The sequence below is a fragment of the Engystomops pustulosus genome, chromosome 4 (assembly GCF_040894005.1).
Source record: "Engystomops pustulosus chromosome 4, aEngPut4.maternal, whole genome shotgun sequence".
Taxonomy (NCBI): Eukaryota; Metazoa; Chordata; class Amphibia; order Anura; family Leptodactylidae; genus Engystomops; species Engystomops pustulosus.
The window spans coordinates 158,884,999-158,910,562 of NC_092414.1; the positions used below are offsets into that span (position 1 = coordinate 158,884,999).

Here is a 25,564-nt window from a genome sequence, read left to right on the forward strand (position 1 = left end):
TGCATGGAATATTAAATGGCACCACTAAAAAGTACAATTTGTCCAGCAGATAACAAGCCCTCATATATCTCTGTAAACATAAAAATAAAAAAAAAAAATATTGCTTTCGGAATGGAAAAGGGGGGGGGGGGGAGAAAGAAAATTAAAAAGGGTCTCCTGTAAGGGTTAAATGGCAGATTCTCTACTATAGTACTCTATAGTTCTATACTATATAAGTCCTATATGTCAAGTGCATGCTTTCATCACTGATTCATGTTTTTTTTCCGTTTGCAGTGGTTAATTGGCACTTCACATAACACCAGAACAGAAAGTGCCATAGCAAGGAGAGGGCAACAGGTGCTGGAATGGAGCAGTCACATATATAAATATATGTATTTAGGTAAATGGAAAAAACAAGCCCAGACAGTGTATAAACTGCTCAAAGGAGTGGTGCTACGCTGCCACAGGTCCTAGCTGCGTCGTCAGATGATAGCAATGCAAAAACGTGAGATTTATCGAGGTAGTGAAAACGTTCCGGGGTCAACCACCTAACCACCTTTATCAAGGCTTCATAAAGGTTGTTGACACCGAAACATTGCCACTTATCTCATTGTTCTATATATATATATATATATATATATATATATATATATAGTATATATATATATATATATATATATATATATATATATATATATATATATATAGAGAGAGAGAGAGAGAGAGAGAGAGAGAGAGAGAGAGAGAGAGAGAGAGAGAGAGAGAGAGGTGTTTTTTATTGAATCTAGTTAGCATGTTGAAGAATTATGCTCAAACGGTTTTCCTCCTCTTTTCCTTTACTCAGCTGTATCTCGAATAGCCCCAATCTCTATATCCAACCTCATACAGCAAAATCTGTAGAGAGGTGATAGGAGGAGTAGGCTATTTCCAGCCATAATGGAGCCCCTTAAAGTGAAGAGTTAGAGCACATGCACTTAAAGGGGTTGTGTCACCATTGCACATTGCTGTAATTGGGTCCAATGCATTGTTAAAAGTACTTTCACCATTTACACTTATTACAAAATCTGCAGGCTTACTGAGATAACTCCTTTTGTTCTGGTTGCTGGCGCCCCCCGGTGGTAGCTGTGTCCCGTCCTGAGCAACAGCTGATCTGGCCGAGTCTGCGCACAGGGAGTCAGTCAGCTGTTCTCCACTACAGATCACTCCACGGGCTCACAGCTTCTCTGCACACTGAGAGATCACCTGACACACTGCAGCCAATAGGAGGTGAGAGAGGAGGAGGGGCAGAGATTGTGCTGTGATGGCCACTGCTCACCAGCTACACAGGAGCCTACAGCAGCAGATACAAGGTAACTGCAGCCAGACATGTCTGTTCAGAGGAGTCCCCCCTAACATGGATCATAGCAATGTAGCAGCCCTCTCCTCCCTCCACCATTAGTCAGGTCACACAGGAGGCTGCAGAGATAACACAAGTAACAGGCTGAGCTCTGACCTCTCCTGATGCATCTCCTCCTGTACTCTCCTCCATGCACTGTCCCTCCATGTTACCCTGCTCTCCTGCAAAGGGGCCCCTGTGCCTGACTAGCAGGGAAGTCGCTAAACATCAGCAACATGTGAGAAGCTGTCACCTATCTATCTATCTCCTATCTATCTATCTATCTATCTCTCTATCTCTCTATCTATCTCCTATCTATCTATATCCTATCTATCTATATCCTATCTATCTATATCCTATCTATCTATCACATATTCATCTATCTATCACATATCCATCTATCTATCACATATTCATCTATCTATCTATCTATCTATCTATCTATCTATCTATCTATCACATATCCATCTATCTATCACATATCCATCTATCTATCCATCTATCTATCTATCACATATCTATCTATCCATCTATCTATCACATATCTATCACATATCCATCTATCTATCTATCTATCTATCTATCTATGTATCTATCACATATCTATCTATCACATATCTATCTATCACATATCCATCTATCTATCACATATCCATCTATCTATCTATCTATCTATCTATCTATCTATCTATCACATATCTATCACATATCCATCTATCACATATCTATCACATATCCATCTATCTATCTATCTATCTATCACATATCTATCTATCTATCTATCTATCTATCTATCTATCACATATCCATCTATCTATCACATATCCATCTATCTATCACATAACTATCTATCTATCTATCTATCTATCTATCTATCTATCTATCACATATCTATCTATCTATCTATCTATCACATATCTATCTAGTGATTTGGTTGCAATTCCTTATAAAATACACAGAAAGAGATTCAATCAACATGCAAAAATACAAAAGTTTATTAGTAAAAGTCATAAAAACAACTATTGCACCTAATTTTGTACAATCAATGCATACAAGAAGAGCAAAACAATGTATTCTCACAGCATCATGGTCGGTCAGGCGGACAGTAAAGTGTAAATATGTCGGAGGTCTAGAAAAATGCAGGGACATCAAACTCCATGCGTATCCTCACTTCAAAGTGACTTCCTTTGGATACACGTGGGGTTTGCCTCCCCTGCAACCACCTAGACTTCCGCCATGCATGTCACCCTGACCGACCATGATGCTGTGAGAATACATAGTACATGTGTACTATGTGCAGTGTCCTGTGTAATGTGCAGGGGGCGCCAGATTCAGGATTTCTGGTGCACGTTCTTCATGAATCTGGTGCCCCCTGCACTGCTTTGACAGACTGCACCAACTCTTTTTGGTGCACTTTTAACATGGGGCGTATGGCACATTTCAATTGGACTTCTATTGGATCAGTAAATGCAGGGACTATTTGAGCACAGCAGGTGGAAGGAGACTCTGAAGGCTGAGCGCTCTGTAGCACTGAGTTGTGCAATAACTGCAGCTGTCAGTGCTGTGCATGTGCCCGGCTAGGCCCCTCCCACATCTGCTTCTGTGTGGAGCAGAATAGAGGCTGAACAAGCATCATAATAACAAATAGAAAGGTATCTTTACTTCCAGGTAACCATTACAAATAGATTTTTGAAATATTTTTACCTCTTTGACAGCTTTTTGTAGTCAATTGTTTCGTGGCATAACCCCTTTAACAGTGAAAACGTCTGTGTCTGTTTTTAGAACGGATGCGCAATACCCCTGCTGATACATAGGCAGGCTGGTACTTGCGTATATTGCCCTCTCCAGGTTTGGAGCTGTCAGAGGGAGTAATGAACCCTCCAGTAAGTTTCTAGCACTGGGTCATTATGTAATTGCAGCTGTTACCTCTGCCTGAACAGGCCTCGGTCTTGTGCAGGGAGCCTTATAGGACATTGGGGGTCATTTACTAAGGGCCCAATTCGCTTTTTCCCGACGTGTTACCCGAATATTTCCGATTTGCGCCGATTGTACCTGAATTGCCTCAGGATTTTGTCGCACGCGATCGGATTGTGGCGCATCGGCGCTGACATGCACGCAACGGAAATCGGGGGGCGTGGCCGAACGAAAACCCGACATATTCGGAAAAAACGCCGCATTTAATAACCGAAAATGTGTCGCTTGGGAAGCGCTTACCTTCACCTGGTCCAGCTCGGTGTATTCCGGCACGTTCAGAGGATTTTCAGCGCAGCAGCGCCACCTGGTGGACGGCGGAGGAACTACCTTCATAAATCCCGTCCGGACCCGAATCCTGTTCAGAGAACGCGCCGCTGGATCGCGAATGGGCCGGGTAAGTAAATCTGCCCCATTATCTTACTACATAAAGTACAGTTAAAAGTCCTGTAGCCAAGTGGTCCACCCCTTCCCTAGACCTCTTGCTTAAAAGCGGGAAAGATCAAAGCAGCCTCAAAAGAGTAAATAGGAACATTTTTCTTATACAGATATATAACAACGTTTCCTTTATAGAACAGCACTATTTATGATATGCTGTTTTACAATTATAAATACAGTAAAAAAAAAAAACACAAAACTTCCATAAGTCAACTTGCCTTAAATATATGCAGAAAGAACCACCAAAAGCAGTCTTGAAATATGGCTACTGACTTGGCAGATAGAAGCAATGTTGATATTATTTTCCTTGTTCCTTCCTAAAAATAAAAATAGCTCACATATAAAAGGTATACTTAAAATACACTTACCATATATACTCAAGTATAAGCTGAAAACCCTAACTCGGCTTATACTTGAGTCTATATATATAAAAAAGAAGTGTACTCACTTTCCGATGGGAGGTCCTCTTCTGTCCAACGATGTATGGCTCCGGCTCCCTCTGTGCGCTACTGTTGCTCAAGCTGTGACGTCAGCGGCTCGCTAACATCACAGTGTGTGCCGCTGACGTCACAGCTTGAGGTACGGCACTGCACAGAGAGAGGGAGCCGAAGCATCGATGGACAGAAGAGGACCTCCCAGGTGGCGTTGTAAGGTGAATAAACTTTTTCTTTTTTTTCTTATAGGCTGGGCAGGGGCTGTATAATGGGTGACAGGGGCTGGCAGGCTTTATACTGGGGGACAGGGGCTGGCAGGCTGTAAACTGGGGGGAAAGCAATAGCTGGCTGTATACTTGGGGCAGGCTAGGACCAACGCATTTCCTACCCGCGGCTTATACTCCGAGTCAATAGTTTTTCCCAGTTTTTTGTGTTAAAATTATGTACCTCGGCTTATACTCGGGTATTGGAAAATCTTTGTCTTTAATATACTAACACGTCATGTGAGTTTAGTGAATTTTCATTCTGTCATTTGCAGTTGTCAGGGTTTGGGATCTGGGGATTCTCTGGACCATCGCGTGAGGTGGTACGACTGGGACCGGATTTTAAGTGGCACCTGGTCTTTACCAGAGCCCGCCGCAAAGCGAGATGGTCTTGCTGCGGGTGGGTGCCACTAGGTTGTTCCACAGTTGGATTAGCCTGCGGTCGCAGCCAAGGTCGAGGTACACAGGAGCAGGGGAACAGGGACGCAGGAACACAGGAACAGGAACGCAGGAACACAGGAACAGGAATATTGCAGGGAGACTTTCACAATGGCATAAGCACAAAGATCCGGCAGGGTGTGCAGGAAGAGGCAGTCTTATATGCATTTTCAGAAAATGGCCAGCGCCAATTAACAGTGCACTGGCCCTTTAAATCTAGAGAATCCAGCGCATGCGAAGATGCAGGAGCCGGGAAAGGTAAGGTGCGCGGGCAACGCATTGGCGTGGGCAGAAGGGCACGGGTGAGCCTGCGACCCATGATATGGGTCGCTGGACCACCCATGACAGCAGTTGTCATTTGCAGCTTTATTGTTACTTCCTAGAGCACTGTACCAAGCAGGCAATTTTAATTTTGGGTTACCCAAAGATTGTAAGCTCTTGTGAGTAGGGTCCCGAGTCCTATCATTTGTTAAAGGACATCTACCATCATGTTTACTGATGATAAACTGCACTCACCTAACTGCTCGTTACCTTGTCCGGGGGCACAGGATCAACTTTATAAAAATATGCTAATGAGCGGAGCACCTCTAGGCTCCATGAAGTGGTAATTTATTCATGCCCCCCAAAGGGAGTCCATACACAAAATAATTTAATCTATTAAAAAAATAGTGATGAGCGAACCTGTTGAAATTCGGGGTAGACCGAATTTAAAAATCATAATTGAATCCGGGTTTGATCGAGGGTGTTAACTGTTTACATGCAGTTGGTAAAGTTGCCAGTGGCATTTAAACTACTGCGGTCACCTGCACCATTTTAGGGGGGTTGTTGTTCCCGATTACATCATTAGGGAGAGATTCTGGGAATGGGGTATATACTATATGCTTTACTATTAACGCACCTTAAGTTTTTGGAATTTAGCAACATTCTGTAAGATATGATGCGCCTTTAGTTTTCCAGGCAAGTCTGTTTTATCACATCCAGGAAACACAAAACTCTGAATAAGAAAGCACACATCTCAAAAGTCAAATACATTTTATATTTTTAAAAGGACACTATAACCAGCTTTTAAAGCGCTAAACTATCAAATCCCTCAGGTAGAGTAAGAAATATCCTTTCTAACATACCGTCTAAATTATTATTTCAGTTTCCATTATCTTGAACTATACAGTAATTAGAACTATGCTTTTTTTTATCATATCAAAGATAAGAATCTCATCCCCCTAATATTTCTTTACTGCCTGTATATCTAATACTCTAGCTCACAATACCACAGTTGTCATTTGAAAGGTGAGATTTGTATTGTTAATATATTATATGCATAGTTCTAGGCAGTACAGAGCTCAAGATATGGGCATCAGAAGTGACGCTCCCTCTTCAGCCTCTACAAGTGACTCACCTCAGGATATAAGCTGATTGCCTAAGGTTAGGCTTCACTGGTGCCAACAGGACAATGATGAGATGGAGTCCACAAATCAACTGTTTCAAGTTAACCTAAACATAATGGGGCACATTTACTTACCCGGTCCCTGTGGGATCCCCGAGGTGCGTTTTCCGACAGGGATGAAGTCTGCCACGATTTAACAAGATTGTGCGCCCGAGATCCTACATGTGTCGCTTCCCAGCTCAGGTCCGCCGGAGTTCACCTTCTTCTTCCCAGTGTATGTGAGTGCATGTCTTGCAACACAATTTTAATTTTAAACCCCACGCTTAGTCTGAGTCAGATCAAAGGCCACACACCCCGATTTGTGTCACATTAAAGTCGGCGCGATTGTGCCAAAATCCAATCACGTGCGCCAAAAAACCCTGTTAAATGCGGCGCAAAACAGAAAAGGTCGGGAAACCCGACGGAAATGCAGTCTGCGGACCCTTAGTAGATGTGCCCCATTAACTTGAAACAATTGATGAGTGGACCTCCTCTCATCATTTTTCTGATTGGTGCCAATCCAGCCTTACCTTTGGCAATCAGCTTGTTTCTCGATAACATAGTATGTCATATTCCGCTGCAGGTGTGCCAACCTTATTAACTACCGATAAAGTGTATAAAGCTAAGTGTAGGAGCTAGTTCCTTATTAGTCACACAGAACTACCTTGGTGCGGGCCATCGCACCTCTTTGGTACCATGCAACAACAAACAAAGAAACATGTCAGTTAACCCCTACGGAACTCAGCCTCTTTTGGCCTAAAGGACGCGGCCCCATTTTTCAAATCTGGCCTGTGTCACTATAAGTGGTTATAGCGTGGGAAGGCTATGAGATATCCTGGGGATTTTGAGATTGTTTTCTCGTGACACAATGGGGGGTCATTTACTAAGGGGCCGATTCGCGTTTTCCTGATGTGTTACCCGAATATTTCCGATTTGCGCCGATTTTCCCTGTATTGCCCCGAGATTTTGGTGCACGCGATCGAATTTTGGCGCATCGGCGCTGGCATGCACGCGACGGAAATGGGGAGGCGTGGCCGAACAAAAACCCGACGGATTCGGAAAAAAACGCCACATTTAAAAAACAAAAAGTGTTGCGGAGCTTGCACTTACCTTCACCAGGAATAGGCCGGTGTACTTGAGTGCATTTCAGCGGACTTCAGCGCAGCAGCGCCACCTGGTGGACGTCGGAGGAACTACCTTAGTGAATCCCGGCCGGACCCGAATCCACCGCAGAGAACGCTCCGCTGGATCGCGAATGGACCGGGTAAGTAAATTTGGATGAAATCTTTTGCGTTTAGTTATGAAAAAAAAAAAAAAATTGGCAAAAATTTGGAAAAATTCTTTATTTTCAACGTTCTAAATTCTCTACTTTTGATGCAGATAGTCAAAGCACCCAAACAAATTCATAACTTACATTTCCCAAATGTCTGCTTTATGTTGGATGGTTTTTTAAGATTCCACATATTTTACTAGAATGTTATGAGGCTCAGAATTTAGGTATCATTTTTCACATTTTTTGTAAAATCACCAAAACCCGTATTTAGATGGACCTGCATAACTTCTAATTGACACTGGGAGGCCTAAATAATAGCGAGACTCAAAAATTACCTTTGTGGAAACTACACCCCTCAACGTATGAAAAAACACTTTTAAGAAGTTTGTTAACCCTTTACGTGTTTTATAGGGGTTAAAACACAATTTGGGTGGAAAATTAAACATTTACAATGGATTAAATGAAAAAAGGCTCCACAAAGTTTGATAACCAATTCCTCCCGAGTACACCCATACCCTATATGTGGTGGTGACCTGCTGTATGGGCACACGGACGGGCATAGAAGGGAAGGAGGCGCCATCCAGAGCAGATTTGCTATGTCACATTGTACAGGCTATAATCTTTTTCTTTTTTTTATTGTGGACCTATAGGGGCTAATTTCTTTTGCCACATGAGATGCACTTTTCTGGTACGTAATTTTGGGGCATCTATAGATAATTGGTGAGATTTAATTAACTCTTTGTTGGTGGAGGAAATGAAAATCATCAATATTTAGGAAAATTTTTATGTGTTTTTTTTTGGCCGTTAACCATGCTCAGACAGTTTACAGTCAGACCCGGAAGGGGTCTGACTGGCAGGGAGAGCGGGCAGCTCTGGGGCACATGCCAGTCCTCGGAACTGCCAAGAAGAGGATCGGATCCCATGGTAAGCGGCACGCTTGACCACGGCGTGTAAGGGGTTAACACCCGCGATCAGAGTCGGCTACGATCGCGGGTGTTACACCGCGGTGTCAGCTGTACTAGACAGCTGACAGCCGCTGCTTCTGGTACCAGCTCCGTTCGTGAGCCGGTGCCAGAAGCAGGACGTTATAGTGCATCCTGGTGCGCTAAGTATCTAGCCACCGGGACATACTATAACGTCCTGGTGCACCTAGGGGTTAATAGATATTCTCTTAATTCAATATCAACACAAAAAGACTCCACACAAGATAAATAAAATCAATTAAAAAGGTGAAAACTCACCAAAGTGATACTTCTAGGGAAAGCACAACATATGATATTGTGTGCAGACCCAGCAATCCAGCTCCCCACCCTGGGCAATGACCATAGAAAACACATTCACCTAGTGCAGGTGCTCAAGAAAGCATTACATATAATTAATACTCAATTCACCATTCACCATGAAGGACCTGAACAGTACAATTACCTGATACAGCTAATTGTCTGTCCAAGTTGGGGATGTTGGCAAAAAACTCACACTTATCGCCACCTGCAGTGGCTTCCTCGGGGTTCTCTCCTTTTTGGTAGTGAATAGGTTACCATGTGAAATTTAACATGAAAGATAAAATCTAGAAAGTACATTTTATACTTTAGCGGAGGGTGATGGCAGATTAGTGCTCTAAAACCTAGTGACAGGTGACCTTTAATTTCATTCCTTACATGATGCAATGGAATCAGGGAAATAAGGTTATACATTCTCTACAGTAAAGTTACCATTGGATCCACTAAAAAAAAAAAAAATAAATGCCTCAAACATTCTTTTAATAAAGTGAAAAGGTGAATGCAATTAAGCAATCCATAACTGTAGCATTATTAAATTACAAATAATTTACAAACCTCAGCAGAAAGATCCTCTTCCTTGTGATTTATTCTTGAAAATGGCTAAAAAGAAATTGTAATAAGTTAAATGTTATCAAGTGTTTTAAACTATTTACTAAACGCAATATCATACTGTACCTTTCTCTATATACAGTACACAGTACAGACCAAAAGTTTGGACACACCTTCTCATCATCAAACTTCAAAGTGTTTTCTGTATTTTCAAGACTATAAAAAATGTAGATTCACACTGAAGGCATCAAAACAATAAATTAACACATGTGGAATTACATACTTAACAAAAAGATGTGAAACAACTAAAATATGTCTTCAATTCTAGGTTTTTCAAAGTAGCCACCTTTTGCTTTGATTACTGCTCTGCACACTCTTGGCAATCTCTTGATGAGCTACAAGAGGTAGTCACCTGAAATGGTCTTCTGACAGTCTTAAAGGAGTTCCCAGAGATGCTTATCACTTGTTTGCCCTTTTCACACTTAAGTATAAAATTTCACATGTGTTAATTCATAGTTTTGAAGCCTTCAATTGAACCTGTAATATTGCTGACAGTGATAGAAACATAAACCAGGAGGTCACTAATTCTGTGTATCTGAGTAGAGGGGAGAGGCTGTAGAACGCTTACTATGGAGAGCAGTTACCACTCCTGGGTTAGGGGCTGTACTCAGGAAAGTTATTAAAGTAGTGTGTTATACTGCTGGTGATTTCACAGCCATGTGTTTGAAACAGGTCACCCATCTCACATTGTAAATAGCCTTACAGAACTGTTGACTCACCATAAGTTATGGAGAGTGCTTAGTGCACCTCTGCTGTCTGCTTCGATTGACATCATGCAACAGACTTCTGGAGAACTAATTACTTATGTCCTTGTATGTAGGGTAATCAATTACATTGAAAGGAGCATTCTTAAAACAGTGAGAGCATGATCTCAGTGCTAGTTATTTATCCTTTGACTTTATACAATCAATTTACATCTCACTTCAAAGTTGTTTTTCTGGATGATGCCACCATAAAAGGCACATGATCTTGAAGGTGTTAAACTGCTTTACATCAAAGTAGTTTATTGGGTAAATTTCTGCTGACAGGTTTCCTTTAAGTAATGTGTTGGTTATAATTTCTATAACTTGTATCATGCTTTTTTCAAGATCCACCCCATGGATTCAATCATATGCCTACAGGGCTCCTCTTTGCTGATTCTCCAATCCCTAAGTCACAATATCTCCTACTGCAGTGCCTAGATGGATTGGTTTCCTTTTTTTTTCACCCCCTGGGCTCTCGACCCTGTCATTTAGATATGTACTTTGCTGTTTACACTTCTTGTTTTATTGTGGGGTGGGCTTATTTTCTACTCCTTTGGGCTGCTTGATGGTTTATTGTAAACTTTCAAACTAAAAAAAAAAAATCCAGAATAGTATTTTTTTAATATATGGAAAATACAATTATTTACTAAAATACACAGGTTAGAAGTGATAAAACACCCCCTCAAGGACACAGCCTAAATGGCCTTCAGGACACAGGAGGCACATTAACCCCTTAGCGCTCTGCGCCGTAGCTGTACTGCGCTGAGTCCCGCGAATAGCGCTCAGCGCAGTACAGCTACTGCGCAGAGACGATGCCGGTTCAGCGCTGTATAGCAGCCGAACCGGCATCGTTAGCCGCGGGATTTCAACGGTAATCTACCGTTGACATCCCCGGCTAACACCCGCGGTCGGAGTGGGCTCCGATCGCGGGTGTTTAACCCGTTAAATGCCGCGGTCAACGCGACCGCGGCATTTAACATGCCTTCTGGGGGTCTTTACATCACAATCGGCCCCCCCGCACCGTTTTCGGGGGGGCCGATTGCTGTTTTGGCACCTCTGGGGTCCGATCGGGACCCCAGAGAAGCCTGGAGGGTTTACCTTTAAGATGGCGTCTGTGACGTCATCTTAAAGGCAAAGTGTCAGCCTATGCATCTGCATAGGCTGGCACTGATAATACCCTGCAATACATTAGTATTGCAGAGTATTATCAAGAACAAGCAATCAGATGATTGCTTGTTCATATCCCATGGTGAATCATGTAAAAAAATGTAAAAAAAAATGTTTTTCAATAAAAAATTACTTTATAAATCACTAAAAATGCCCATAAGCCCCAAAACATATAAAGAGACATATAACGCTCAAAAAAGTCTAAATCATAACACAAACCCCACATATATAGTATCACCGCGTCCGTAACAATCCATAGAATAAAACTAAATAACTATTGAACCCATATGATGAACGCCGTAAAAAAAAAATGTTAAAAACCCGCCAAAAATTATGATTTTTACCTATTATATCCCACTAAAAATGCAATAAAAAGTGATCAACAAAACATATGTACTCCAGAATGATATTGTTGCAAAGAACAACATGTCCCGCAAAAAACAAGCCATCAACCAGCTCTGTAGCCAAAAACGTAACAATGTTATGCCACTTGGAAGCCGGCGATGCAAAAATGATAGATTTTTCCCCACATTAGGGTTTTATTTGGCAAATTTAGTAAAACATAAGAAAAAATATTCATGTCTGGTATCCCCGTAATCGTATCGACCCATAGAATAAAGATAACAGGATTATTAGGCTATACGGTGAACACAAAAAAAAAAAAAGTAAAAAATCCAGTACAGAATTGATGCTTTTCTACTCATGACCTCAAAAAAAAGTTCCAAAATTTTCAACAATAGGTGATACCAACCCCAAAATGGTAACACTGGAAAAAGCATCTCGTCCCGCAAAAAAAATGCTGTCACATGGCCCAAATAACAAGAAAGCGAAAATTTTATAGCCTTCAAAAGGGGGCAACCAGAAAACTAAAATCCTGGCAGCTGCAGGGTGCTCCTTCCCTTCTGCGCCTTGCTGTGCCCCCATAACACAAGTAATGTCCACATGTGGGGGGTCGCTGCACTCAGGAGAAATTGTAGAACAAATTTTATGGTGAGTTTTCTCTTTTTATCTTTTGGAAATGTGTAAATTTTAGGGCTAGATGAACGTATAACCGACAAAATTTGACCATTCTAAATTTCACCGCCATTTTGATTCAATTACTATGAAGATCTCAAGGGGTTAACAATCTTTGTAAATGCTGTTTCTGATAGTTTGAGGGGTGCAGATTTGAAAATGGGTTGGTTATATAGGCGGTTTTGTTGCTAAATATGTAAAATTTGATTTCAAACAGTATTTATCCCCAAAATAGTCAATTCCGAAAATACGGAAAATCGCTATTCGATTTGTAGGCCGCGTGACGTCAAAATAAATTATCCAAACATTTCAAAAATTATGAAAATGTAAAGTAGACAAATGGGAAATGTTATTCTGCAAGTTATTTAGGTGTTAAATCTATCTGCCTGAAAACGCGGTGATTTTGAATTTCGAAAATGCCAAATTTTTCTAAAAATTCATCATTTTTTTCTTTTTTTTGTAAATAAACGCAAAACGTATCAGCCAAAATTTACCACTAAAATGAAGTACAACATGTGGGGAAAAAACAATATCAGAATCGCTTTGATAAGTAACAGTGTTCAAAAGTTATAACCATATAAAGAGACGCAGGTCAAATTTCAAAAAAAAGTTGCGAGCCTTAACCTGCAAACAGGCTGCGTCCTTAAGGGGTTAAGATTACCTTAATTTTTTCTTGCACATTCTTAGAGGGCACAGGCATATCTGCTTCAGTAAGAAAGACTGCAACAGTCAAAGAAAAATAAAATTATAACTCATCAATTGCTAGCAGTAATAACCTAAAGGTTTCACTTTAATATTGTGCGAATGGTTTCTAAATATAACTTTAGATCAGCATTTCTCAACCTGTGTTTCACGTCCCTGGCAAGGGGTCGAATGACCAAAACACAGGGGTCGCCTAAAGCCATTGAAGCCACAATTTTATTGCATTTGCCATGAATTGTGGTAAAAACGCAATAAAAGAAGTGTGCATTATGCACACACTAGTTGCTGCAGGGGTCACTATAGCTCCTACAGCTACAGCTGAGGAGGGGGACAAGGATGGAGGACTTGACCTGTGGAGATCCTGGGTGAGATCTGGGAGTTCATATTTTAGAGGGGTTTGTTTTGTGAAGGGGGGGGGGCAGATCTGTGAGGGAATTGTGTGTTGTTTAGAGGGGGGGGTGACAAGAACATGGGGTGGGATTCTGTTTAAGGAGGGGGAAATACCTGGGGGGAGTTCTGTGTGAGGAGGAGGTAGCAGACATGGGGGGCTGCCTGAGTGAGGCGATGAGTAAGATAAGACCTGGGGGGAGCAGTGTTATAGTAATCAAATTGTTTTACATAGGGGGCAGTAGTATAGTAGTTATATTCTTGTAGATAAGGGGCAGTAGTATAGTAGTTATATTCTTGTACATAGGGCGCAGTAGTATAGTAATTATATTGTTTTACAAGGGGGGCAGTAGTATAGTAGTTATATTCCTGTACATAGGGGGCAGTATTATAGTAGTTATATTCTTGTACATAGGGGCAGTATTATAGTAGTTATATTCTTGTACATAGGGGGCAGTATTATAGTAGTTATATTCTTGTACATAGGAGGCAGTATTATAGTAGTTATATTCTTGTACATAGGGGGCAGTATTATGGTAGTTATATTCTTGTACATAGGGGGCAGTATTATAGTAGTAATATTCCTGTACATAGGGGGCAGTATTATAGTAGTTATAGCAAGAGAAGCAAATTGCAGAATGGCAGGAATCCAGCATCAAAAAGTATGTGCACGCAACTGTTACAATTTCATGGATTCTACTACTATATTTAAAAAAAAAATGAAGATTAAAATTTGGATGAAATTTTAACAGTTACGTGCACATACTTTTTGATGCTGGATCCCCGCCATTCTGCAATTTCCTTCTCTTGCTACAAGTATCCAGCACACTGGAAATCCGGACCAGCGGCTCTCAGGGGATTCCGTGCACCTGACCACTTGGCACTTGGAAATCACACTGCCTCTCATGGTGAGCCGTTTCCCGTTTCTTGCCTTTTTGCGTTTGTATATTATAATAGTTGTATTGTTGTATATGGTTTGGGGTTACCACAACATGAGGAACTGTATTTTTGGGTCACAGCTTTTGAAAGGTTGAGAACCACTGCATTAGATGAACATAAGTAGATATACTGGGGGGGCATTTATTATGCCTTTTCCGACACCCAAGATTAGTGCTCATAAACTGGTGCTTTATAACAGAAATCATCCATCGCATGCATATGTATTTTAATGTTAGCAATGCAAGAGTGGAAATCTGAACTTTAAATCTAAAATATTTTCAGCTGTAAATTGGAGCAGTTTAGCCTTTTTTACCTGATCAAGAAGAATAAAAAAATTATTCCACATTCCAACAGTTATCTTCCTCTGCACTTTAATATGTAACAACTTACATTATATTTTAAAAGACCGGGATTCGAAATCCCTGAATATATTGGTATAAATCCCCTAATCAAAATCAAAACCAAAAACACCAACTAACTGTATTGGGGATCATTAAAATATTTGTAACTTTATTAGAATACTTATTAAAATATAGGCTTAAATATGTGGAAGCCCAATAGATAGTTTTCCCCTAATACAGGCTAAGAGTTGGGGAGGACCATTGGTGGTGGCAGCTAGTCAGTACACTATTGAAAGATCATAAGCTCCATCAGAAGAAAAGACTCCACAGAGCCAGAAGATATTATACCAATGGATGTACAGTAACACTAGTTACCAATATTTCTAACCCAGGGTAGTGTCCCCAAATCCACTAAAGTGCAATAATAGAGCCATAACAACTTGTAAGGTTCTAGCAACAGGAATAAAAACTCCAGATAGTCACTATATGTCTGTCGTGTACTTGGATCCGCGACTGATTTATATAGTAGGATTTTAATGATACAGTAACCTGACGCCTTTCCCTGCTGCTTTTTATCGCAACAGTTCATCAGAGATGACTTTAGAAATGGAGTATGGAATAGTGTCTATAGAATAACATTTGGAGGGTAACCCCTTGTTTGACATAGGTTTATGCTCAAGGAGTCACATGTCACCATATGAGGTCTAACTCTTAATCGCCAGACCCCTATGATATCCTGACTTTTACAAAACAAGACACTAATTCACATTGGAGTTAGCTACTCATTTATGTTAGTGTGTGATTTATCTTTTCAACTCGTGGACTTAAAAGTGTCGGTAGTCCAGTTTCAAGTTGATACTGTCTAGAACTTCTTTTAGTAGCGACTATCAAGAGCTCTCTAAGGACACCATACAACACACTCTCACTGGTTTTTCTTCTGGTGCCTTAGTCATCTTAGAGTATTACACTCAGTCAGCAGTGGACAGACGCTCTAACTCATTCATGCATCATTCTACATATGGTAATCTCGCAGGAACGATATACTGAGCCAATATCTTTGGCATGAGCTACTATACTGACTAGACCGATCACTACACACACTAAAGCTAGCTCCTATCAGTAGGATGCCGGCACTGTTATGGCCGCGCGTCCCTTTGTTCACAGAAGCTGGAACTCCAGCTCATTGGATCCAAGGAGTTGTGTCTCTAGCTCCACCCTTCTGTTTACAGGTAAAGCCCTCGTATCATCATTAAGGCAGATATCACAAAAGAATAAGAGAAATAAAATTGCGGTATGGCTGGCAAGCATATTTGTCACTGAAACACAAGATGCGGCTCAGTATTATGAGTATAAGGATATACCAGATCAGGGACATCCCAGGACCATAACAGCAGCAGGACACGTCCCCCAGAAAAGACAACACGGACAGTACCAAAACTTGTATGAAGGCACAGGCACAGTGACAGAAGCAGAACATACCAAAAACAGGAATCTTACAGTGGATCTATATGAATGCGGTGTCACATGGCGTCCCGTATAAAGGGGAATCAGATGAAACAGTTATACACTATGTGCTCATTAAGACCGTCCATTTGGAGGGTTCTCAATGAGAATATCCACCGCGATTCGCGCTGCAGCATTTTCCGTGTGAAGTCACCCCCCCTCGGGGAGGGTTCCACTATTTCAATGACTTGGAAACGGAGCATCTTGTGGTCTCCCTCATGATGCTCCCATATATGTCTTGAAATTGCAGTGTCCACTTTGTTCTTGGTGTCATTAATATGTTCCCTTATTCTTCTTCTAAATTCACGGGTAGTCTGTCCAACATACTGAATGCCACATAAACAGGTCATTAGATAAATGACACCAGATGTTTTACAGTTGGCAAATTGTCTCATCCAGAAAATCCTTCCTGTTTTAGAACTCCGAAACGATTTTCCCAGGGTGATGTAATTACAGGCTTTACAGCCCCCACATTTAAATGTCCCTTTTGGTTTCTCAGGGAGCCAAGTCCCTCTTCCTGTAAGGGGCTTGAGATGACTATGGACCACTAGGTCTTTGATGTTACGACCTCTTTTGAATGTAATTGAAGGAAAATCGTCGATCATTTCGGCAATGTCCCTGTCCATTTTGAGAATCCCCCAATTATCCCTAAGGATTTGTCGTATTTCATCATGACTATCGTCGAATGTACCGATGACCCGTAACTTCTGATCCATATCAGTTCTTTCTCTGGGATTCAGGAGGTCATTCCTTCGTTTCGCGAGTGCATGATGATGTGCCTCTTTCAGGATATGGGATGGATATCCCCTATCTCTAAATCTTCTTTGTAAATCCTTCGCAGCTGATAAGTAATCATTGGTTGAGGAGCAATTCCGACGCATCCTCAAATACTGTCCCTTAGGGATTCCTCTTTTTAATGGACCAGGATGCCAACTCTGCCACCGTAAAAGACTGTTTGTCGCAGTTGGCTTCCTATACACCCGTGTCTTCAATTCACCTGAAGATGTTAAATTGATGATAATGTCCAAGAAAGTTATTTCCATAGGGTGTATTTCATATGTGAAAAAGAGACCCAACTGATTCACATTAAGTCTAGATACAAAATCCATAAAGGATTCCTTTGTACCATTCCAAAAGATGAGTATATCATCTATGAACCTCAGCCATAATAGTATGGCCGAGGTCCATTGTTCCAGCTCCTCCTGAAAGACGACCTCCCTCTCCCACCAGCCCAGGTAGAGATTGGCATACGTGGGGGCGCATGGGCTCCCCATAGCCACTCCCCTGAGCTGGTGGAAGAAGTGTCCATCAAACAGGAAGTAATTACGCTGGAGTACAAAGTCAAGTAATTCCAGGACAAAGGCATTGTGAGCCAGAAATTGTGTGCCCCTTGTCTTTAGGAAGTCCATTACAGCCTCACATCCCTTTTGATGTGGGATGGAGCTGTACAGGGCTTCTACATCAAGACTAGCCAGTAGAGTCCCAGCCGGGAGTGTCAGTCCATCAATCCTTCTCAAAACGTCCATTGTGTCCCTGACATATGAAGGCAGTGATAACACAAAAGGACGCAACACCGTATCAAGATAAATACTGGCGTTTTGGGAGAGGCTGTCCACTCCGGACACGATCGGTCTCCCTTTTAGGGGAGAGGTTCCCTTATGAATTTTGGGAAGGGAGTAGAATGTGGCCGTGCTGGGATTTTTAGGGAGCATGTAGTCATACTCGTTTCTCGTGATCAATTTATTCTCAAGTGCTTTATTGAGAATCAATAATAGTTCTTGACGAAAGCCCTCCAGTGGGCTCTTTGGTAGTTTTTTATAGCACTTGTGATCTCCCAGAATGCGAAGACACATCTCCACATATTTATCCCTATCCAGCACGACCACATTCCCCCCTTTATCAGAGGACTTAATAATTATCGTAGAATCACTACTCAAATCTCTCAACGCTTTATGTTCGCTTCTCGAAAGATTAGAGTGTGTAACACCATGAGGATCCAAGGATATCAACTGATCCGTTACTACTTTGAGGAAAACATCTATAGGCGAATTGTCTCCCAGAGGTGCATTCTTTTTAGATTTTGGTTTCAGATCCGTAAAGGGTCCTTCACCCACAGATCTCTCACTTTCCTCAAGGAGTGCCTCAAGATTGTAAAAGTCTGGCATGTCCGTTTCTGTGAGGCCTAGTTCTTCACATTTCTTTCTGTCATGTAGTTTGAAGAACTTTTTCCATTTAAGGCGACGACAGAAAAGATTCAAGTCTTTAACCCATCCGAAGATGTCACAATGGGGGACAGGGACAAATGATAAACCTTTAGCTAGTACATTTAGCTCGTCCCTGGAGAGCTCTCTCGCAGACAGATTAATAATCTGCATATGGTCCTCAGTAATGGGGTATGGGGGCATCATGTTTTCTGAGGTTCTTTCCTCCCTTTCAATAGATATTCCGAGATTGACGGCTCCTGGCCTAAAAAACCTTCACCACTGGGGTTCCCCGATGTTGTACCCCTTGTACCTCTCTGTCCCCTACTACCCCTACCACCTCTTCCACCCCGAGCTCTCCCTCTGGGTCCGTTTGGATTATTGGATCCTTTTCTGGAGCCCCCTCTCTGTTTTGAGGACTGTGAACCCTCAGAATCAGAAGGGTCCCAGTCAGACGATGATTGTTCTATTTCACCACCCGTCTGCGTTTTATTAAGGAACTCAAGAATTCTTCCCTCCTTGAAATCTAAGGTATCTCTACAGTATTGAAAATGTTTTCTCTCTTTCACATGAGCAATAAATTTCTCCACAGTTTGCTGTAGGATGCTTTCCTTTTTCGTGTAATCTGAGTGGTTGACAAATTTTTTTATATTCTCAATGCCCTCGTCCAATAGTTTAGTATTCTCATTCAGTAGGATTTTTTCTTCTTCCAGTAAAAGTGTCATAAGTCTCAAAGATGACTCTATAGACTCTTTTTCCCATTTAGACATCAATGTAGGTGATCTAATTCTAGTGGCAAGTAACAGTCCAATCCTAAGTCCCCTAGGGACAATCTTATTTTGTAGGTAGGTTTCTAAGGTTTTCACCTCCCAAAATGATCGAACCTGATTTTTATATGTCCGTGTCAACTTCCTGAAGGAACAGTGCCGGCATCCTACTGATAGGAGCTAGCTTTAGTGTGTGTAGTGATCGGTCTAGTCAGTATAGTAGCTCATGCCAAAGATATTGGCTCAGTATATCGTTCCTGCGAGATTACCATATGTAGAATGATGCATGAATGAGTTAGAGCGTCTGTCCACTGCTGACTGAGTGTAATACTCTAAGATGACTAAGGCACCAGAAGAAAAACCAGTGAGAGTGTGTTGTATGGTGTCCTTAGAGAGCTCTTGATAGTCGCTACTAAAAGAAGTTCTAGACAGTATCAACTTGAAACTGGACTACCGACACTTTTAAGTCCACGAATTGAAAAGATAAATCACACACTAACATAAATGAGTAGCTAACTCCAATGTGAATTAGTGTCTTGTTTTGTAAAAGTCAGGATATCATAGGGGTCTGGCGATTAAGAGTTAGACCTCATATGGTGACAGGTTTATGCTCAAGGAGTCACATATGTCAAACAAGGGGTTACCCTCCAAATGTTATTCTATAGACACTATTCCATACTCCATTTTTAAAGTCACCTCTGATGAACTGTTGCGATAAAAAGCAGCAGGGAAACGCGTCAGGTTACTGTATCATTAAAATCCTACTATATAAGTCAGTCGCGGATCCAAGTACACGACAGACATATAGTGACTATCTGGAGTTTTTATTCCTGTTGCTAGAACCTTACAAGTTGTTATGGTTCTATTATTGCACTTTAGTGGATTTGGGGACACTACCCTGGGTTAGAAATATTGGTAACTAGTGTTACTGTACATCCATTGGTATAATATCTTCTGGCTCTGTGGAGTCTTTTCTTCTGATGGAGCTTATGATCTTTCAATAGTGTACTGACTAGCTGCCACCACCAATGGTCCTCCCCAACTCTTAGCCTGTATTAAGGGAAAACTATCTATTGGGCTTCCACATATTTAAGCCTATATTTTAATAAGTATTCTAATAAAGTTACAAATATTTTAATGATCCCCAATACAGTTAGTTGGTGTTTTTAACTTACATTATATTTTTAACATATTATATTTGCACTACATGAATGAAATGAAGGTCCTCCAAAGGTTCTGAAAACTTAGATTGAAAGCAGGCAGAAGGGACGCATCCTGTATTCCACAAGAAACTTGATTCTAGTACCATAATATTCACACAGCATTTATCCATCCCTACAGCATAAGTTTCAGGCTGTAGCAATGTGAAGCAATGGTCAGAATGGTACCACCTACAAATAGAGACCTGGTATTGGTAGGTGGTGCCAAGGTTGAAAAAGAGAGCCAGGGCAGGTGAGTAGTAGTGCTTTATTGTTTTTGTAGCACCCAAGCCACATATGCATTTTTTCTTTAATCCAAGAGAACCCCTCTAAAGCAAATGAAACTGAACAGTACCTCTCGCTGAAGAATGCTTATCATCATCCTGAGCAGGTAGACATAATATATGGGAGACATAATTATCCAGCAGTGCAATGTTCTTATCAATTTTTGCTTCCATGTTGCCAAAAGCACTCACAGAAAAGGGGGCATTTACTAAAAACTGTTTATGAATCATGTCCAATGAATATCTATGATCTGGTATCAACTCTGTATAAAGATGTTCTTCTACTGAAGGAATTTCTGGCCAATCTTTCTGTAAGAAAATAAATCAAAACATAAATGTTGCTGTTCAGTGAACTGTAAAGTGCAGTGAAAATAAGTTTTAAAGGGATATTTGTATAGACTACCACAGCTTTTTATAGGGAAACTGAACATCACAGCCTCACATGTAACCAAAAAGTGAGTAATAAAATATATTAAAGTGAAAAAGGTAAAAGGGTCTTTTATGACCTCAATGGTAAGATGTTACCTAATATACTTGAGTATAAGCCAACCCGGGTATAAGCCGAGGTACCTAATTTTAACACAAAAACCTGGGAAAATCTATTGACTTGAGTATAAGCCTAGGGTGGGAAATGCATTAATTCACAGCCTCCAGTCAGTATAAAGCTGACCAGCACATATCCTCTAGTATATAGCCTGTCAGCTCCTGCCACCCAGTATATAGCCTGCCAGCCCCTGCCCCCGAGTATATAGCCTGCCAGCCCCTGCCCCCCAGTATATAGCCTGCCAGCCCCTGCCCCCGAGTATATAGCCTGCCAGCCCCTGCCCCCGAGTATATAGCCTGCCAGCCCCTGCCCCCGAGTATATAGCCTGTCAGCCCCTGTAGTATATAGCCTGCCCATCCCCCCAGTATATAGCCTGCCAGCACAATTTTCAGCACAATTTTTGTGCTGAAAAAAAATTGGCTTAAACTCGAGTATATACAGTATATTAAAAAAAAATAATAAAAAGAAAATATAATCCAGAAAAAAACGACAACACCAATGTTTAACATACCCAATGTCCCTTTACTCTTCTGAGACTATAACTGTTATAGTGTAACACCACAGGGAACCTATTTTTACAATTATGCTGATGTCAACTAACAAATTTGTTAAAAATTATGTAATTTAAAATTTTCGTGCAATTTACTCTATGTAAAAGAAGAAATAAAAAACTGCTAAATTAGAAATTATTTAACAACCTTGGCCTAAATTTTTGTATTTGAGGATCCATTGTCCCAAATTAGGAATCCATGTGTAAAGATTTGAAGAAAGCATGAATATCAGAATCATCCTTTAAACTGGTGTTTCAATTTCCTGTAAGATTGCCCATGTTATTCCAAAAAAACTCATTGTTTGCTACAAGGGATTTCTTTACTAGGAGATATGCAACATATTAGGTGGTCCCCCTCCCTGGAATTAGATGAAAAACAGATACCAATCACAGACTGAGATAATCATATACACAGACAGAAGATAGAAGCCTTGTGATACACGCTCTCACACGAAGGGGTGGCCCCTAAGCTAGGCTGGGTCTGCCAAGCACCATCGAGATGTTACAACATGTAGGACTGGCTTCATAGTTTCTCAGGTAGACTGGCAGTCTTCTACTTCAAGCTCTGTTCCCTGCAAGACACTAAGGACCGGGATTGTTCTTCCTATATACCTTCTACCAAGGGAGGATTGGTTTCATTTAAGCACAAAAACAATGACAAAGTGTCCCCAATAAACTTACATTGAGTCCCCATAATATTCTAAGTCAGCAAGATTGTAATGTGTAAACAACTTTCCAGACAGCACCAGTCATTCTAAAGGTCAAGCTGTCTGCTTGTCTGGTAAACAAGTCTGTTTTACTTCTGAAAAAAAATTCTATACTATAGCAGTGGAAAATTACTGGCTCTTCTCCAGCTAAAAATACACAGTCAGAAATGTCTCTCAATGGTCATTAAACCTTTCTACTAGTCTATACAGATACAGTAATAATAAACAGAATGTATATAACAAAACACTATAGATCAATGTGAGTTAACCCTTCATGTTAAATAAAGTAAGAAATGCTCAGTTCGCATAGGGGAAATATTTAAATGTCCACAAATGTCCAAAATTCAATGCTCCTCGGTTACAGGGCACTTCACCAGTCTTTCCAATCTTCCATTTACTTTTTGTTTTATATCCTTCTTATAAGGTTGTATTCATCATATAGGTACGGTTGGACAGTTAGATACTGGTAATAGATACACGTTTTCATTCAGCAATTTGTCAAGATCTAATCGATTGAAATATGTATTTTGTGTCTTTTTTGTGCCTTTTTTGCCAAATCAATTTCTTTATGGACAACTGTCCCTTTTATTTCTATTAACAATAACCGTACATCTTTTTGTTTTCCTCATTATTGATAAGTAGTCTGTGGTATCTTATCTCTTTACTCAAAACTGATGTCTAGGGAACAGTGCTGGGAGAGGTTTAATAAATGAAACACTGTTTGAGTGGGGAGGGCTGTTGCTCCACCAGGCAGTACATGTGCCTAATAGAAGAAGCTTGCGATTTTACATTCCATCTGGAAGAAATAGTAGTGGCAGCAGGGTCTTTTGTTTCTATCACTCCACCCCATTCTGTAATCTTGCACAACTTTCTATGTCTATTTCTCTGCAGTTCAGACTGCAACATGGACTGAATCCCAGCCCTTTCTCTCCCAGCAAACCTTTACCAGATCTCTACAGAAGGGACTCTGCATCTCACACTTTGAAAAGAGAAAACACAAGGCATTATGGGAAGTAAAGTCAGTGTGCACTGGGCTCAGAGCTAGGGTAGACTCAAAAGAAGAAAGAGCCTTGCTTATTCGTGTGCTGCCATGAAAGATTTCTGACAAGACAAGATCATGACTAAGAGCCAGAAACATGGCTTGAACCTGATATATTTATTTCTATGGATGTACGTCTCTAGTTTTTATCATGTCTAAATAAATTAAAGATTTTATATTTTTCTAATAATAGTGCTGTTGATTCCCTTTTCTTCCTAGCTCTAGAAAAAGCCAAATGTAATATCTCTGGAAAGACAAAAAATAAGTAAAATAATATTCTAATCAGTGGGGGAGATTCATCAGAAGTGTCTGAGAGCGGAACTGTTCTAGTATGTCATGGTGACCTGTCACAGCTCAGCTTTTACTTTACCACAGCTGTTTATTAAATCTTAGCTGAGCTCCGGTTGGGTTCTAGGGGCAACTAGAACAGTTTTACCTCGGACACTTTTGATAATTATGTTTGTTGTAAAAGGGGAATCAGCTCTAACAATTTGTTATTATGAAACTAGAAACTTAAATGGTACGATAAAATGATCATTGTACAAAAACTATATGATAGTTATTTATCATTGTTTTGTCTGTTTTTTTAGGTGTAAAAAAAAGTCTAAAAAAAAGGAAAAAAAAAAAACCTGCTAAAAGTCATACTTTTTCCACCACTTTATTAATCTAGCGTAAACATAGAACTACTGCTAGTGCCACGCAAAGCCAGATTCATGAATTGGGACTTTTTCAAAAAGGCACATAAAAAGTCATAGTCACTCCAGTCCCCTGCTGGTGTATGTGCTGGGAGTTTGTATTCATTTTGTAACTTTAAAACGAAAAAAAAAAAATCCCAGACAGCAAGTAGAGCATAACAATATTTATTAAAGGGCCAAAGCTACTAATAAATCTGAAAAACAGACACAGAACTGTCCCACGGAGGTGACCTAATGATAAATAAGGCTGTTTTCATACTTCCTTCCTTCCTGATTTTGAGTCGGAAATCTCAGCTGAATTCTACCCAGCTAGAGCAGGATGTTCAGAATTTCACAGAATGACTACTTCTATGGAGTGGGGAAGGGAGTGAAAGCATCTAGTCCTTACCCAATAGCTCTGTGAAAATTGTTAAAAACACACTTAGAGGGAGATTTATCAGTACTTCTACGCCAGAAAACTGGCGAAACGCAAGAAACTGTGATTATTACAGTCTCTACGCCACCTCCACGCTACATAGACATGGAGCAGGAGTGAAGGGGTGGGGTCGCGTAAAAAAAGTCTAAAAAAAAGGGGTTTATTATAAATTCAACCATAGAATCTGCAAAAATGCAGAATACAATTCTATAACAGCAAGAAATTGTGTTTTTTTCCTATTATTCACAAACTGTACTACTTATGTTTGAAGTTTGTGAAAAAGATAATGGTACTTTAACTTTACCATATCAATAAAGTGTAGAATCTATCCATGTTGTTTCACAACTAGAATATGATCAGGCTTGTTTATTGAAATAAAATGTTTTAAAAAAAATTAAAAAAAAAAATTAAACATTTGCTTAGACTTCTCTCCAAAGGTCTGTAGTTGGATAATTAGATGATAAATACTATAAAACAGTTGCAAGACATAAATAATAAATAATGCTATTTAATTTGTATTGATAATACATCATACCATATAACACTAGAAACACTTACTGTGTCTTAGCTTTCACCTCTGTGGTTTATATAAACTAGATCTTGGAAGTGCAAGGATTTATATATCGGAAACCTACAACCAGGTTGCAGAGTGAAGCTTCATGTACACAATTTAAAATGCTAGTTTAAGTAGCTTGACTAAAAGCTTCTCTGTAAAAAGTGCAATAAAAGCTTTATGTTTCTTACCAAGAGTTTAAAGTGGAGAAATTCTTGAAATGTCGCTGGTGGATTCTGCATTTTCTAGAAGTGAAACAGAGTGCCAAAACTATTAATAATCAGAGTAAGAAAACAGAATAGAAGATATAGGAAAATAGAATAATAATGAG

At 40.4% G+C, this 25,564-nt stretch overlaps 1 protein-coding gene across 12 annotated transcripts in view; it reads right to left on the reverse strand.

Annotated features, from left to right (window-relative positions):
* The window catches only part of FAM227B (family with sequence similarity 227 member B), a 236,853-nt gene that overhangs the window by 193,111 nt on the left and 18,178 nt on the right, over positions 1 to 25,564 (reverse strand). For 10 of the 12 annotated variants that reach the window (XR_011855001.1, XM_072148274.1, XM_072148263.1 and 7 more), the window contains 6 exons: positions 25,425 to 25,478; positions 20,802 to 21,039; positions 13,069 to 13,127; positions 9,430 to 9,474; positions 5,797 to 5,892; positions 3,982 to 4,080 (listed from right to left, as the gene is read on the reverse strand). Coding sequence is in view for 11 of the 12 variants with exons in the window: in XM_072148274.1 (XP_072004375.1) it covers positions 3,982 to 4,080; positions 5,797 to 5,892; positions 9,430 to 9,474; positions 13,069 to 13,127; positions 20,802 to 21,039; positions 25,425 to 25,478 (591 nt within the window). In the remaining variant the exon portion in view is untranslated. The remainder of the gene's footprint in view (positions 1 to 3,981; positions 4,081 to 5,796; positions 5,893 to 9,429; positions 9,475 to 13,068; positions 13,128 to 20,801; positions 21,040 to 25,424; positions 25,479 to 25,564) is intronic. The other 2 variants (XM_072148264.1, XM_072148273.1) reach the window with 2 other exon arrangements.